Raw genomic sequence first — 17,900 nt, forward strand, 5'->3', positions numbered from 1 at the left:
CATTTTAAGATATATGTGTGTGTGTGTATATATATGTTTACCTGATTGAGAACTTGGCTAGACTTTCTAAACTACTCAATAAGCTTTCATTTTTCCCTAGTCCAGTTCGTTCTACCTCTCTGTGTAACTGATTTTCCAAATCCTTGCCACTTTTTCTAAATCCCCTGTAGGATCTCACTTCCTCCAGCCAAGCTTCCAACATCCTACGTGAAAACAAGGTCAAAAGACAAGAATTCTCTCAAACTCCCTTTCCTCCACTTCCAAATTACCAGAATCATCACCTATCCTTCCTTCCGTCCTCCTCCCCTCCGGAGTGATCACTTTACTTCTAACTCTAGCTCAGTCCTCCTTCACCTCTGATCTCACCTCAAGGTACTCATCATATTCCATTTCACAGACCTTCCCAAATATGACAAGCTTTTGCCCAGCTCAGTGTCCTTGTGTTCACTAGCCTCTGCCTAAATGTCTAGCTGTGCATATGACTGACTCCTTTTTGCTTATTTTTTTTCCCTCAGCTTTATTTTTTTAACTCATCCTTAGAGAGGGCTTCCCTCAGGTCCACCCCGAACCACCACCACTAGATAATTTTATCACAGCTCTCACTCCAAACTTAATGATTTTCATATTGTTACTGAAGTAAGACCTACATACAATAAAGCACAAAAAGTGCACTAATCCTAAGCATGTAACTCAATAAATTTGGACGCATGTAAACATACCTGTAATTCCCAAACAAGATCAAGACAGAGAACATTTCTAACATTCCAGAATGTTCTCTCATGCCCTTTTATACAGATAACCACTAATCTAATGCCCATCTCTAGTAATTAGTCTTGCCTGTCACAATCTGTAGATATTTTGTTTTTTCACTTTTTGATTTTCTTTCTCCCACTGGAATATAAACTACCCAAAGAGTCTTGTCTACCTAGTTTTCCATTCTAAATCCACTGTCTAGCTCAGTTCTGACACATAACAGATGCTCAATGTATTTCTGTGTCTAACTCTTTCTTGTCTTTAGGCTCAATAGCTAGACCCCAGCGAATCACGAAATTTGTCAGAATCAGTATTCAATCCATGACGTGGTTTGTGCGAGTGTGTTTACGGTGTCAAAGAATCAGTCAAGAACTGTTCTTTGGTCACTTCTCTCTTCCACTCAAGACTAACTCTGGCAAACACTTCTGATTAGCAAAATGTTTTCCCGATAGGAAAGAAGTAATTCACTTTCTTATCTTTGTGTTCCTGAATAACTCTTGAAATAATTAAAACAAAAGCTATGGAAGAGATACTAAACACCAAAGTAAAATACTTTCTTCTGACTAAGTAATATTTTAGCCAAGAGCCCAGTAACATTCCCAATGAATGAAAAGATCTTTAAAATTTAGAAGAATCTGGTTTTTATAGGTTGAAATGATAAAATGGATTAGCAAATAGAAAAAAGCAGCTGAAAAATGCAACATAGTCCTTGGAATGTTTTGACAGTGTTCCTGTGCTTTGTTTGATTGCAGATGCAACTGATTATGACAAGTTTTATGCAGCAGTACAGGAACTCTTCGGTCCAGAAGTGAAAAATCAAGATGTGAAATGCTTTTACAGGAAACTCTGCAACAACCCTGAAGCGTCTATAGACTGGTGTGAGGTACTCATTTTTCATGTTTATATTATAAAATCCAGGTATTACTTTTCTTTGTTCAAAATAAATAAAGTGTTACTCCCCCAGGGGTTAGACCCACAGTGTGCGTGTGGCACATTTAAATGCCAACCCTCAGAAAGAAGCTCATTCTGCTTAGTCACTAATAAGCACCAGCTAGTCTTGAGTTTATGGGAAATACTGTGTGTTGTTAATTTATAAGAGTTTTACTTCTCTGTTTTCATAAGACAACTGAAAGACCGCTGTCTTATTTTTCAGATTCCTTAGAATCAATAATTTGACAGTTGATTCACAAATAAAAAGCCCTTTCTTCTTCAGGATAGTCTTTCCTAGTAATTTACTTTCATGCCATACTTGGAGGGTAGGATTTGGAACAGTAAAACAGAAAAATTTAAATTCAAAAATTCTCCCGCAGAGGAATGAAAAATTTTGCCCAGGAAGATTTATGGGAAATGGGTAGGAGTAATTATTTGAGAGAGAGAGGCCAAACTCAGTGTTAGGGTTCTCAGTCTGAAGAAGGCTGATTTGATTTCCAAACAAGTGCCAGCTCTGAATTGAACTATCAGTCTGAGCAAGGACGCCAGCCTGGTACATTGGTTTAACCATCGGAAAGAAAAATCAATGACTGCTCAAAAATCATGCACCATCAGCATATGGAATGTTGAATATATTAAACTGCCTTCTGATATTTATAAAGCAAGGTGTTGACCGTTAATCCAAATTAAGATGTCAAATTCAACCAACATTAAATCTCTTACTTCACAGCCATTTCTGAGATACGGTGCATGTTTACACGTGTTGTTTGGGATTTCAGATCTTTGGATACTTCGCCTCTGAGAAAGATTCTCTTACTTCCCAAATGGATGAAGAAAATCTGGTTTTCCTTGTTTCTAGAAAACAGCGAGTTGTAATTTCAGGTGATACTTTAAATTTCCCAAATGAATTAATGTGGGTTTTAATATTTTCTCAAAAATAAATACTGGGACTATAACATTTCCATAGAACCATTTTTGGTCTTATGTACTTGATCAATACTTTATAACCAAAGAGAGAGAAGTGACAGTTTCAAATGCAGTATTGAAAGAAACTTGCAGTCGAGTTTGAAATATTATCATTGCTCTGAAGGACACTAAGTAGGGAATGTAAGAGGAAAAATTCACATTTTCCTGAAGGGGTTCAGATCTAAAATTAAAGCTCTCTACAGTGTTACCTCAATAATGCATACTCCGGTACCAAATACATTTTTTAAACAAATTCTTAAAATTAAATTTTCAAGTTTGCATAAATTAGAATTATTTCCCACACTCTCACCCTTGATTATCTTATGGAGGTTTAACCCTACACCTCTAAAACTGTGAATTTGGGTCCATCACAGAGGAGTATTAGCTTAAGAAGCCATCACTTTACATACACATTTGTTTTAAAATTTGAGCCTGAGCTCCAGGAACTCACTTCCCTCTCTCCTCTTGGCACTTTAGGTTTTCTTTCCTTTCTTCCCTCCAGAAAGGGAGAAGCCCAGGATGAGGAAAGGCAAACCCTGGAATCTGCCACTGTCCTCCAACATTTCATCTCAAATTCTGAAGTGAAATGAATAGTTTAGGTCAAAGCTGGTATTTCTGAAATAAGCCCCCAAACCTAATTCAGTCCCTTCTGAACGAAGCTGACCCTTGTCTTTGAGTCTTCCTGAGCCCAGCCACAGGCCTCACCAGGGCCTAACCTCTGGCCACCCTAACTATCATCAAAGATAGTTGATGCAAGGAAGCAAGGGAGCTCTTCCCGCTCCCCCGGCAAACATCATCTCTGAGCGAGGAGTGGCCAGTGAACAAGGGAGACATGCTGCCAGCATCCTAAGTTAGAACTTTGAAAGCAAATTTCTAGATGGCAGTTGGGTTCTGTAGCTCATTTATTCACTTGGTGAATATTTGTTAAGGTCTACTGTGTGGGCCAGGTCACCCTCTAAGTGCCAGAGACACAGCAGTGAACAATCTAAAAATCCCTGACCTCCTGGAATCTACATTCTAATGGGGAGAGACAGACAATAAAAGAAAATCAAAGAAGTAAATTATATAATATGTCAGATGGTCTTAAATGTGATAAAAAAAAAATAAGAAAGGAAGCAGGTTGTGGAGAAAAACAAAGCAGGGGTATGGGGAGTTGTTTTGGAGATGGGAACATGGTGTTGGGGTTTTAAATAGGGTGCTGGGGCAAGACCTGGAGGAGCTATGAGACCAAACCACACACTTCAAGTGGGAGTGCCGTGGGCTGGGGGCAGAGTAGTAGCAGATGAGGTGGGAGAGGCAACAGTGGCACGGGGACAGATGTCTAGGGCCTTGTGGCCACTCCAAAGACTTCTGAGTGGGATAGAAAGCTATGGGAGGGGTTCAGATAGCAGAGAGGCAGGACATGGGTTGCACTTCACATGTTTATTCTGGCTTCTGCGATGAATATGGTCTTTAGAGGGGAAGGATTGAAAGCAGTGAGAATGATAGTGGCTTCAAATAGGATGGTATTCTCAGCCTTTTTTTCATTATTGACCATCCCCAAGGAGTCTTTTGAACCTTTTTTTCTAATTTCTGGCTCCTTTCATCCCAAATGCCTTCCCAACCTCCTTATCCTCCTCCCCTAGACATTTAATTGCCTCTGACATACTGTGTATCTATGTACTGTAGGTATATCTGAGCTTTGGACACAAAGAGAGTAAGACTCATTCACACGCCCCACCAAGAACCAATCTGCACCCCCTGGGGGGCAATACTTCCTCAGTTGAGAATGCATATGGATAAGGGTGATAATATTGGAGTATGAGATTTGATTGCTTGCTTTTCCTCTCTAAGAGTTTACAATCGTAAAAACTCGAGTTAAACCCCCCCTGGGAAGAGGCCCAATATGTGTGGCTTTATTATTCAGTACACAGGCAAAAAAAAAAAAGTATTTTTTTCAAAATGCATGAAGTTAAAAAAAAAAACCTTAATAATAGTATTAAGGTAGTTTCATTCTTTTGTACTAGAAAGCCCAAGAGAGTATTAGGTTTTTATTCTACATAAATCATAATGACAGTTCAAAGAAAGAATTCCTGAGATGCAAAGATCTTAAAATAGAAGTGATTCTAAAAGACGTTTGGAAAACTCATTCTGTGAAATGTGCACATGGGGGTGGAGGCTGGGGTATGCATCTCGCTTTCCTCTGGGGATTCATGTATCACATCTAGTTGGAAAGCACTGTCAGGTCAGATTAGTTTCTCTAAGGATAATTAAAAAGCAAAGTTGCTCATTTTTATGGTTTTATTTTAGTTTACTTTTTAAGTAACTAGAGCCTTTCTAGCAAAAAAAAAGTTGTTTGTTTTCTTTTTCTTTTCTTTTTAAACAAAACTAACAAGTGACTTTCAGGATCTTTGCCGCTGGGACTGAAAGTGAGTATTGTGCCATTGACAGGCAGCAGAAGACGAGATGTGATCAAGGGCATTGTCAAGGTTCCTCAGCTGGATTTACTAATTACAGCTTCTCAGAAAGGACTGATAACAATCTTTAATGGCCAGGTAATTTGAAAGCTTGGATTCCGTCCTCTTTTCTTCATCCCTTTCTCTCTTCTGTTTTGTTTATACATTATGCCTCTATATCAGATGCAGCTGAAACTATAGTCATATTTCTGATTTATTCCAAAAAAACAAAACCAAGTATTCCTAAAATGAGGAGCTTGCTGAACCCCAGAGCAATTTTCGAGATTTTTGGTAATTGCATGTGGCATTGCTCCTCGGGATGCCATATTGAACCATGTGGCATCAGCACCGTTAAAAGAGGATCCTTGGTAATTTCTCAGATAAAACTATAAAAACTCACCAGTCAAGTAATTTTTGTCATAATCCCACAAAACAATGAAAGGTCCTAACAAGAACCTTGTACTTGAAGTTAAAAAAAAGAAGGCTCAAATTCTAGCCCCTCTATTTTACTAGCTAGATGTTAAGTAGGGAACTCGATGAGCCAACTTAGATCTTTTCATGTCTTTTTTTTCACATCTATAAAATGAGGACAATAGGATCGGTCCCCTCTCCCTCAGAGGATTACAGTGAAGGTCAGACAAGATGATGAATGTGGAAACACTTTCAGGCATTGCTATTATTAATGTCATTTCTTTCTAAATTTATGTTTTGGACTTATTTTCAAACTATGAGAGATTTTAATGGCATGTATGATGATATAGTCTACATCGTGTTTCACCATGAAAATAAACGCTTGGTGATCAGTATCAAAAAAGAGTTCGAGTTATTCATTTATTTCCAAGTAGAGGCAAGCTTTATACACATAGATATACTTAAAATGATAACCAATGATTAAAATTTCAACAATAATTTTCAGCCTTTCAGTGATTTACATCATAGGCGGCCAGATTCAGTTAGAGGAGAGGCTGGCCTGCACCCAGAGGCGCAGCAGGAGGTTCAGAGTGTAGGTGTGCAGACTAGCTTTCCTGCCCAGCTGTGCCTGTTATTTTTTTTATCTCTGGTGCCCAGTTCCTCCTCATCCAGATCAGAGAACATCCCTCCCTAGGTAGTTGCGCTGTTTACATGAGTTAATAAATATAAAGCACTCAACATCATCGTAAGCATTTAGTAACTGGTGGTGTGACTACATTTATGAACAAATACTGTGAAAATAAAAATGGATTTGCCTCATCTAAGTATGAAAACCTTCCTCAAGCTCTTTTTCTTGGTGCATTATTTCCCTTCTCATTTTTTAACCTCTATTTCCTCAAAAATAGAACTAATGTGGTAGCTAAAGAAAAACAGTGAGAAGGAACAATGATCTTTAGAATGAAATAGTTCAGGATTATGTGAAATAAGTGGGATGGCATTATCACAGATCCAGGGATGTATCACACACACATTCACTCACACATGTAAAGGTACACATGTGTAGGCACACACATGTATAGGCACACACATGTATGGGTACACACATGTATACTCACAAACATGCAGATGCTCACATCTGTTTCTTAAAAGATAATACAATTGGAGAGAAAAGATTGCTAAAAAAATTACTTTAAGATTTAGTACACCAGGAATGAATAGTATTTTGAATGCTGCATGCCTTAAAAATAAGATAGTACATTCTATGAGAAAAGTAATTTGGTAAGGAGGATCACAGGAATGATTTATTAAAAGATAGCCATTAATAATGCAAAATATCTTATACTCACAGTTTTGGCTTGATCTGAAGTAGAACAAATACATTGAAAAATTTTCAGGGTGCTCTCTGGAGGGCTTGGTAATGTACACTGTAAATATCCTGCAAAAAAAGGGCTAGATTTTAAAAATTCAGAAAATATCTCTAAGGATTACAACACTTTTAGAGTGGATAAGAGAACTTTAAACTTGAAGTGAATTCCATTAAAGAGGGAGATAGAGAAATAGAGGAGGAATTTCTTGAAGCGCTTTATTTTTCCCATCTAGAAAAAAGTTCCTGGTTGGAAAAGCATTTTTGAACTCTTCAGATGAAAGACAGTCTACAATGACCACAACTGACGCTTTTAGTGATCTCCTGGATTTATTTTTTTCCTTTTCACATGATCTGTCCTACTTGGCAATCATTTTCTAGACTTTCCCCAAGACCATTTGAGCATGCAAAATTAACCAGGTCGTTAATATACTTTGGACACTTACCTTTACCTTAGGAGCAATTAACATGCCTTAAAGGTATTAAAAAGCTGCTCGTGTATATACTAGCTCTGCTTGGATAAACCTATGATCCTCAATGAGCATAGTACTGAGGGTACGGTATCCCTTCAGTAGATACTTACTGAGTAAAAGAGGAAGCCCACCGGATAGAATGTTCTTAAATCTCAGTAACTTGACAGATAACTTTCAAATGCAATGCTTTTTTTCTATATCAATCTATCTTCGTATTGACCTATTTAGCATTCTTGCTGTTGCCGTTAGTATTATTTTGCATCTCCAGATTTTGTTATCAAATGTTGCTCTGAATAGCTAAAGAATGTGAGGCAGTTTGCAAATAGAAGGAACAAAAAGTTTTTGTTCCTAGTAAAGTTTTAAGACTAAGAGCACAATGACCAGGCTTAAAGACAAGCCACAGAAGCATAAACTTGCCCAAAGCGAACAGTGCATTATTCCACAGAGCTAGAGCTTTCAGGGGAGACTCAAAGAAGGTAGAAATGACTAACGAGATTAAACCAAGGAGATACTGTGTTGCCTTAGAGCCAATATTTTCATTCTAAACTGTAGTGCCAACTAGCGTTCATTAGTCTCTCTCTCTTTTTATAGATGAAAGTTCAGACCAGCACCAAAATTACAGTAAGTACCTTTTAAAAATTCCTAATTAAGTTAAACTGAGGGCTATGATGATGGTTCCTCCATAACTAATCAAGATCTCAATCAATGAAGAGCCTGAATAGGCCCTGAGAAAAAGATGTTTTCATAGGTTACGTTTTATCTTTATTGACTAGGCTCCAAACTAAACCTTGAGCAACAGCAAAGAGGACCCAGCTCTTGCTTTTTGAGTTGATATGATTGCAGAGAATTTCTTGGAAACTGATTACTCCTTGGAAGCTTCCATTTAAAAGCCTTGCCTGTTTTTCTAAGCACTCACTATTGAGGAATATAAAAAATAGACAAAACCCATGTTGTGAGAACAAGGCAATAACCAATGGAAATTATTTGAAAACATTTTATTTTAAACTTGAAAACAGCATAAAAAACTAGAGTGCAATTTTGTAATTTATTTAATCCATATTGTTAATTGGAACAGTAATCTTGTGGCAGATGTAAAGCTATGGTGACTTACTCTCAGAATCCCACTGTGGCTTTATGAGAGATGGGAATGATTGACTTTTACCCTGTTTGCATGCACTGAACTGCACTGAACTTCAAAGGAGGGTGCCAGGCACCTGGCAGAGGAGTCTCTGAGCCTCTTTTTCTTAAACTGAAAAACAAACAAACAAAAACTTGTCAGAATTCCTAACCGATTTTACAGAAGACTCACGGGCATGCCTGAAACACATGCTACAGTTTCTGGCACAGGAGGCACTCACAGGCGGGAGCCATTGTTCTCGTTCAGCAGTGTATTGTCAGTGACATGACGGATCTAGCCCCGCCAACCTGGTGACTGTAGGAAGACACAAGGGAGACTCATTGCCCTCAACTTGATCACTGATCAGATGTTCACGAAGGTCTTTTCCAGCTAAAAAGTCTAAGCATAAGGACAGGGCCAGAGAACTTGCTTTTCAGTGCCTAAATCTAGTCTCCCTGAGTTCCTGTGAAGAAGTGTTCTCACCTGAATGAACAGTGCACAAAGGTGACTGCTCGGCCAGTGGCTGTGCACTTCCAGGGAACTGCTCCAGGCTCTGGCTGTGTCATTCATTCTCCAGCTGATGGTGCTGAGAAACTCATGGTGAGAGTGAAAGGGAAAAAGATGAGAGCCTCTACTCAAGACATCGAAGAAGAGACTTTGTGAGGCTCCTCTGCAAATAAGGGGGAAATGGGGCTTTTAATGTAACTAATCTACTATTTAGTAACCATCATTCTGTGACAGGACAAAACACTATATATCCCAAAACAAAGCATTCTAATTCTGTGTTTGTCTATCAGGATACCTCCTGGATCACAGGATGTGATTACCTCTCTCAGCTGAAACGAATTGTTGCTACTACCGAAAGGACCATTGTCGTCTGGGATTATAAAGCTCAAGGAAGCAGCCAGGCATGTGCCAAGAGAAATAATCAGAGAAACTGGATTGTCTTTTTCATACTGGTAGTTTATGAGCAACCCACTTTCTCTATTGAATATCAGTTTCCTCATATATAAAATGGGGGTGTTTAACTAAAATTATCAAGTCCAGCATTAATATTCTGTGAGTCTAATTAAAAAGGAATGTTCTTTCCATTTAGTGTATGTTTGTTTCGGTTTTTAAATTTTTATTTATTTTTCATTTATTCTTTAATTTTGTTGGGGGGCGGTAAATAAGTTTATTTATTTTAATGGAGGTACTGGGGATTGAACCCAGGACCTTGTGCATACTAGGCATGCACTCTACTGCTGAGCTACACCCTCCCCTGTTTTGTTTTTGAGAGAGAGAATGATTAGTTCCTTTCTTCTTTTATACCTTTCTCTGAATCCAAGTATTAGCTTTTTGATTATGCTCACGTTATCCAATTCTTTCTCTCCAGTCCAGCTTCATTTGGTAAGAAAATTACTAAAATCAAATGCCTAATTCTGGCAAAAAAAAAAAAAAAAAATCCAATGGAGCAGATGTTAATGTTAATCCCTTCAGTAGCTGAGATGTTACTACTTAACCGATTTAAAAATATTTACTGAATGGATGGACCTGGAGAATGTTATTCTAAGTGAAGTAAGCCATAGGAGAAAGAAAAATACCACATGATATTACTCATATGTGGAATCTAAAAAGAAAAAAAACGAACTTATTTGCAAAACAGAAACGGACTCACAGACATAGAAAACAAACTTACGGTTACCAGGGGGGAAGGGAGTGGGAAGGGATAAATTGGGAGTTCGAGATTTGCAGATACTGACTGGTATATATAAAATAGATAAACAGGTTTATACTGTATAGCACAGGAAATTATATTTGATATCTTGTAGAAGCTTATGGTTAATAAGTTATTAATTAAGGCTTACGGTTACACAACTTATTAAAGGGAGCTTTCTGTTTCCAGGAAAACTATTTTGTCATAAAACCTATGGACCATTGCCTCCTCTGTGTGTGTGTAGTGTCTCTGCCTGGCCAGCTCTGCCGAGATGACATCCTCTTGGGGGATGATGGTGGTTTTGTGAACAAATTCACAGTAAATAGCAATGACTTTGGACTAAAACAGGCAAAATACAAAAAAAAATTACAAAGTCAGGTCTTAGATGCAAAGAACTTTAAAAGGTAAGAGTGTTACATGGATAGTCCAACTGTTTTAATATAGACATTGTTCAAGTATTTATGTAGTGAAAATAATGTGCCAGACCCCATGGTAGAGATTTTAAATACAAAGCTGAAAAAGAAATGTTTCTTATCTCAAAGAACTTCCAATATAATAGGAAAGACAGACAATTGAAATTAGCAACTGAAATTCCTATTTTAAAGGCTATTAAAATCTATAGGTACTTGAATGAATTAAAGAGTTCAATGAAAAATTAAATCATGAAAAAATGTAAAAGATACATATGACTGTTTACTAGTACTTAAATATGGAAGATTTTAAACATGAAAACAATGGATATAGAATTCAGAGAAAAAGGTTGATAGATCTGACTATACCCAAACATCAAATGATAACATTTTAAAAGTAAATGACAAACTGGAATAAATATTTATTACAAATATGACAGACAGTGGGTTAATATTCTTTAATAAGTGTTAGAATTCAATTAAAAAACAATAATTCCTCAAGATAAAAATTGGCAAAGATCATGAACAGATAGTTCACACACATGAACACACAGTACAAATAGTCAATAAACATTTCAAAATGATCATCAGGCAAAAATGCTAACAACAGTACAAAAACAGACATGGACCAATGGGACAGAATAGAGAGCCCAGAAATGAACCCACAAACTTTTGGTCAACTAATCTTCGACAAAGGAGGCAAGAACATACAATGGAATAAAGACAGTCTCTTCAGCAAATGGTGTTGGTAAAACTGGACAGCAGCATGTAAATCAATGAAGCTAGAACACTCCCTTACATCATACACAAAAATAAACTCAAAGTGGATCAAAGACTTAAACATAAGACAAGATACAATAAACCTCCTAGAAGAAAATATAGGCAAAACATTATCTGACATACATCTCAAAAATGCTCTCCTAGGGCAGTGTACCCAAGCAATAGAAATAAAAGCAAGAATAAACAAATGGGACCTAATGAAACTTACAAGCTTCTGCACAGCAAAGGAAACCATATGTAATACAAAACGACAACCTACAGAATGGGAGAAAATTTTTGCAAATGAAACCAACAAAGGCTTGATCTCCAGAATATATAAGCAGCTCAATCCAATCCAAAAATGGGCAAAAGACCTAAACAAACAATTCTCCAAGGAAGAAATACAAATGATCAATAGGCACATGAAAAAAATGCTCAATATCACTAATTATCAGAGAAATGCAAATCAAAACTACAATGAGGTATCACCTCACACCAGTCAGAATGGCCATCATTCAAAAGTCCACAAACGACAAATGCTGGAGAGGCTGTGGAGAAAAGGGAACCCTCCTACACTGCTGGTGGGAATGTGGTTTGGTACAGCCACTGTGGAAAACAGTATGGAGATTCCTCAAAAGACTAGGAATAGACTTACCATATGACCCAGGAATCCCGCTCCTGGGCATATATCCAGAAGGAAATCTACTTCAGGATGACACCTGCACCCCAATGTTCATAGCAGCACTATTTACAATAGTCAAGACATGGAAACAGCTTAAATGTCCATCAACAGATGACTGGATAAAGAAGATGTGGTATAGTTATACAGTGAAATACTATTCAGCCATAATAACCGACAACATAATGCCATTTGCAGCAACATGGATGTTCCTGGAGAATGTCATTCTAAGTGAAGTAAGCCAGAAAGAGAAAGAAAAATACCATATGAGATTGCTCATATGTGGAATCTAAAAAAAAAAAAAAAAAACCAAAACATAAATAAAAAACAGAAACAGACTCATAGACATAGAATACAAACTTGTGGTTGCCAGGGGGTAGGGGGGTGGGAAGGGACAGACTGGGATTTCAAAATGTAGAATAGATAAACAAGATTATACTGTATAGCAGGGAAATATATACAAGATCTTGTGGTAGCTCACAGCGAAAAAAAAATGTGACAATGAATATATATATGTTCATGTATAACTGAAAAATTGTGCTCTACACTGGAATTTGACACAACATTGTCAAATGACTATAACTCAATAAAAAAATGTTTAAAAAAATGCTAACAACAGTTACCTCCAACTGATGGGTGATTATCGGTGATTTCGATTGCCTGCATTATAATTGTAGTGTTTTTGAAGTTTTTTAGAGTAAGACATATTATTTTTATTAGCAGAAAAACAAATTTTGTACTAAATATAACATCTTTATTAATCAAAGAAATACAGTGTAAAATCAGATACAATTCTCACCTATAAAATTAGAAAAGGTTAAAAATGGGTATAACACTGTGAGATAGGCATTCTCACATACTGCTGGTGGCGAAAGTGTGAGTTGAATCCCTTTCTGGAAAACAGTTTAGGCAACTGCATCAAGTGCCTTAATTTATAAACATTATAAACATTTATACATTGAGACGAGTGATCCCTGTGTATTTAAAAATATGATTACCAGTGTGGCCGACAAGAGAATGATTAATTTAAATAAGTAATCATTTAAATAATACAGATATTATGTAAATGTGTAATGTAAATTCTATAAATATATTTACATATTTTATAAATATGTCATACATATGTAATATATTTATATGTAAAATATATTTTTGTCAGAATCCTAAAAATATTTAAGATATCAAGGGCATTTAATAAAACAAAACATAGTATAACCATATTACAGAATGCCACACACCTCCATTAAACTGTTTTGAAAAACATTTAATAATATGGAAAATGTTCATTATATAATATTAAGTAAAAATATTTTTATTTTTCTATGTGTTATTTGTATCCATTTTTATTTAAAAAATACATAGATGTCTGTATGTGTGTGTGTGTGTGTGTGTGTCTTTGTAGTTCTTCTTAGAAAAATACTAGGAGGCAGGGTATAGCTCAAGCAGTAGAGTGCGTGCTTAGCATACACAAGGTTCTAGGTTCAATCCCTAGTACTTCCTCTAAAAATAAATAAGTAAACCTAATTACCTACCCCCACCAAAAAAAAAAGATGACAAATATATTTTTAAAAGAGCTATAAATTATAAATAAATAAACAAACAAACAAACAAATAAATAAATAGAATATAAAGTTTCCAAAATGTTAACAATGATTCTCTTTGAACTTCAGAGTGGTGATTTTTATTTTCTTCTTTATGTTTTTTTACTTTCTAAATTTTGTACAAAATTTTCCTTTTAGAATAAGAAAAAAACTTTAAATAACACACGATTATACTTTGTTACTAATATAACAAATATTTTATCCCAGAGTTAAAATATGTAGTTAAAAGCTCATTATATCTGTTGCTACAACGGAAGTACGACTAGCCCATTGCTGGAACCCTAAGAATGACAATAATTAAAGTATCTGGCTCCACTGTCTATCATTCGTATATAAGCAGTATTCCTTAGTTACACCAAAGTTCTAGACTCTGGTGGAGGACCTCCCCAATATGTGATGTGCTGCTCTACCTACTGTCAAGAACTTTATTCCAATTATGATAGGCTCTTAGAATAGATGCTGAGACATGAATCTTCTCTTTACTGAGATATGTGTCACCTGTCAGAAAATTCCACGGCCTGTGTTCCATCTCTATTTCCATTAGACAGAAATGTTAGAAATGAGATTAGGGATCTGAGGAATTTGAGGAAGCTGAGTACAGTTAAATGAATGCTAATTCACATTGGTTCTTTTGTAGACGATTTAATCATGCAGCTGATCATTATGTACATGACTTAAATTCGAGACTGAAGTGTATGTATAGGCTGAGTGTTGAGGCATTTTCTTACACCAAGCGGTCCTCAGACCCAACAGCATGAAAAGTATTAAGGCTAAAGGGGTAATTAAATTCTGGAGCCATCAAAGTTTTCCTGCAGTTGATATCTACATCATTCATTCACTGACTGCATAGGGGTGGGGGTGATGTAGGTGGCAAGCACTGGTGTGCAAAACATTGTGGAAATTAAAGAAAGAAGTTGCCAGTATCCAGAGCTAAAATTGAACACAGTCTGGCATGGAAAAATAAATCTCTCTCCCCACTCTGTTTAATCCAGTATTGTCAAACTTTCCTGCCTTGAGTTACGAATATGTCTATTTCCCAACTACACTCTAAGGAACTTGAGGATAAGAATTTTACCTTAATCAACTTTATGCCCCTGGTACCTGGGATATGATGGGTGCTCAATAAATACTTGTGGATAAGGAAACAAATATACTGTAAAATATGAGTAAATAAAATACCATGAAGATGGCTTCTTCCAGGTTAAGACAAGAAGAATTTTATGGCAGAAGTTTTGGACTCTGATGCTAAGCCTCTCCCTCAAGTGTGCTGTGTACTGATGAGCAAGCCTTTGACAAAGAATATGATGGCTGTCCTAGCCTCAGCTTCACTGGTGATCCGGGATTACAAACTTCTTAGTTCTTCAGTTTTGACTATTCATGGGAAATATGAATAGTCAAAACTGAATTGACTCATATAAAATAAAAAATAACATAAAACACAATCCTCCATTTGGATGATCAGAACTTTTTCAGTAGGGTAAGGATGATAGTGTCAATACTGGACTGGGATTCTTCTAGATTCTTCCTTTAATTCTGATTCTGTAGCTCAAAATCTGATGATAAACTTTTACTTCTTTCATTTAAACTATGCTGGATGATGAACTTACAGTTCAACAGTTGAAAGTGGTATAATGCATAGGACAGCTTTACCATAGCTCAGAGTTGTGATTTGGTTAAAGGGAAAATGAAATACCAAATAGAAACTCAACATGATGTGTTTGTGAGTCTAATATAAGCTCTCTTTCTTCCTTTGAATTCCCAGTGTTAAAAGGAAGCTACATAATGACTGGGTTATGAAAATTAGATATATTCCAGCCCTAAATTGCTTTGGATCCTGCTCCTTAGACAGTACTCATTCACTAGTTTTGGAATCCTTGAAGAGACTTGAGGATAATTTGTAAGTACAATAGTTTATATATATAAACATTCTATGACTTTCAGGTATTTTCCAGTTGATAAACCCATGGCAGCCTTGGAGCTTTGAAACTGGTTTTTAGAAATATCAGGTGTTAAGTATCCCATTTGTTCGACGAGATTAATTAGATTTTCAGGAGGCAGCTGAAGTTACACAAATCTGAACATGATGTGTCCTGCTAGCAGCAATTTCTGTCATTTGTTGTGTGTTGCTGTGATCTATTAAAGTAAATCAATATAGGTGTACTTGCATATTCCAAATATAGTTCTTCCGTAAAACTTTATACATGAAAAATCATTCTTACAGGTTAATTGACTAGCCAGTAGCCTTGTGAGTATTTGTAACACAAAACCATTATGTTCCATGTATAATAAATACACAAAGAGGCTTATAGACAGCTGAGTTTAAATAGTATGTAATCTTATTTTCTATCTAGTTAAATATTTAATAGTTACATTGATATATACTAAGAGTTTACTAATGTATAGTAACTATAAAACAGCTGTTGTATTTTAGTTTTTCTCAACTGCAGGGCTGAGGACTGGATTTCTCTTTAAACAGAAACAATGCAAATGCTGTCTTAATATCATGTTATAGAGTAAGTAGATTCTGTGGGTCAGGGAGAATTTAACCATTTTACTTATAATATTTTCTGTGGATAAATGGATGTGTAACAACTTAGAAATAAGCCTCTTGAATATAATCTATCTATAAGTTGGAATTAGCTTTATAAAGAAAAACACACAAGCTTTACTTCTAATTTGTGTTTCCCAGGCCTGTCAGAGAGTTTTCCATGCCAAGAGGAGCAAACGCTTTTTGTTACTGTGTAAAAACGAATGTGATTGTCACTGGAGGTAAGACAGTTCATGTTATACAGAGATTTTCTACTTTGCAAACAGTGCTGTCCCTAATTAACACAGTTAAAGAATTTTCATACAGTTATAGCATTTTACTGCTGGATAAACCTTTTAGAGAATTTAAAAATTTGTATAAATTTTTCCTTCACAATGCACACCAGACACAGTTTTTAGCTTAAGAGACCTGGACACTTCTCAGGTGGAAGTTGTCTATTCAATCCTCCTTCATGTAAAATACAAGTCATAGATTTTCTTCTGGGGACAGCCCAGTCTCATCCTCCAGGAGTGATAATGCCTATTTCAGCAGGGATCCTGGCCAACATTATCTAGGATGATTTGTGGGCCTGTGGCTTAGGGTTCTGAACATACCTGAGAAATGTGATACTTCTTGGCCACAGCCAGTGAAAAGCAAATGCAAGCAAGCTGCTGCATTATTGGAATTATTCAGTTTGAATCGTATAACTGATAACCAGTTTCAATAAGTATAAAATGACACTGTTTTAATTTAATTTATATGATAGCCAATGCTGTGGAGCATTTTCTCCTATGTAAGCTAATTGTATCTCCTGTGAATTGTTTGACTATATCTTTTACCCATGATTTATTATAATTCTGATATTAAAAATTAAAATTTAATAAAAAGTTTATTTTCATATATGTTTATATATACATCCAATTTTATCATAAAACTGCCAGCTGTTCACCAACGTATATTATCTCTTTTTTTAAATCTTATTTTTAATTGAAATGCAATCGACTTACAATGTTAATTTGAGGTATACGGCAAAGCAACCAAACCTATATTATCTCTTACTTGATATACACCTAGACTACATTCCCTAGACTCTTTGTACATTCAACATAGCACACTGTAATTTCTTGATAAAAGTACGTTTTAGAACAGTGATTTTTGTATTTGGGCAACATTTATAATATATTTTTACATGTGTATCAAAGATAAAAATTAGTGATAGTGATTCTTTCTTTGTTGGAAAAAAGCATTTCCTGAAAATATTTCCAAGTGTTTAAATATAAATGGAAAAATGTTAATTCTCAACTCTGAAAATAGAGTCTGTAAGAGAGAAAAATAAGCTAACAGTGACAATCTATAGGGAGTGGAACTAGAATTTTATAGGGGAAAAGAATACATTTTTACAGTAAATATATCCTTCCACATTGTTTAAATCCTTTACTATGTACCCATATGATTGTAACAATTAAGAAAATAGTATCTATGCCATGATAGTAACTCCACAGAAATTTTGTGTGCTCATGGGTATGTGCTAGAAGGAAAGATGGAAAAATGAAAAGAGTTGATTTGTTATAATGGTAAAAATTATGTGCAACTTTCCACTTCCTTTGATTCCCTTTATTCTTACAATGTTTGCATAATTTAAGAATGTGAAAACAAAGGAACAGCTGCCTTCAGTATCTGGGAAGTAAATGAAGTATAAATAATACATTAATGCCTGAATGAGTAGGGAAGTGTTAAGTCAAGAAAAAGACTCATAAAATATTTATGAAATTCACATTTA

At 35.8% G+C, this 17,900-nt stretch overlaps 1 protein-coding gene across 2 annotated transcripts in view; it reads left to right on the forward strand.

Moving 5' to 3' along the window:
• Window positions 1-17,900, forward strand: part of WDR64 (WD repeat domain 64) — a 66,145-nt gene that overhangs the window by 6,993 nt on the left and 41,252 nt on the right. For both annotated transcript variants that reach the window (XM_064477207.1, XM_031438546.2), the window contains exons 2-9: window positions 1,506-1,636; window positions 2,463-2,565; window positions 5,080-5,183; window positions 7,923-7,952; window positions 9,246-9,356; window positions 10,334-10,548; window positions 15,356-15,490; window positions 16,283-16,362. In XM_064477207.1, the coding sequence (XP_064333277.1) occupies window positions 2,508-2,565; window positions 5,080-5,183; window positions 7,923-7,952; window positions 9,246-9,356; window positions 10,334-10,548; window positions 15,356-15,490; window positions 16,283-16,362 (733 nt within the window). In that variant the 5' untranslated portion in view covers window positions 1,506-1,636; window positions 2,463-2,507. The remainder of the gene's footprint in view (window positions 1-1,505; window positions 1,637-2,462; window positions 2,566-5,079; window positions 5,184-7,922; window positions 7,953-9,245; window positions 9,357-10,333; window positions 10,549-15,355; window positions 15,491-16,282; window positions 16,363-17,900) is intronic.

The sequence above is a fragment of the Camelus dromedarius genome, chromosome 21 (assembly GCF_036321535.1).
Source record: "Camelus dromedarius isolate mCamDro1 chromosome 21, mCamDro1.pat, whole genome shotgun sequence".
Taxonomy (NCBI): domain Eukaryota; kingdom Metazoa; phylum Chordata; class Mammalia; order Artiodactyla; family Camelidae; genus Camelus; species Camelus dromedarius.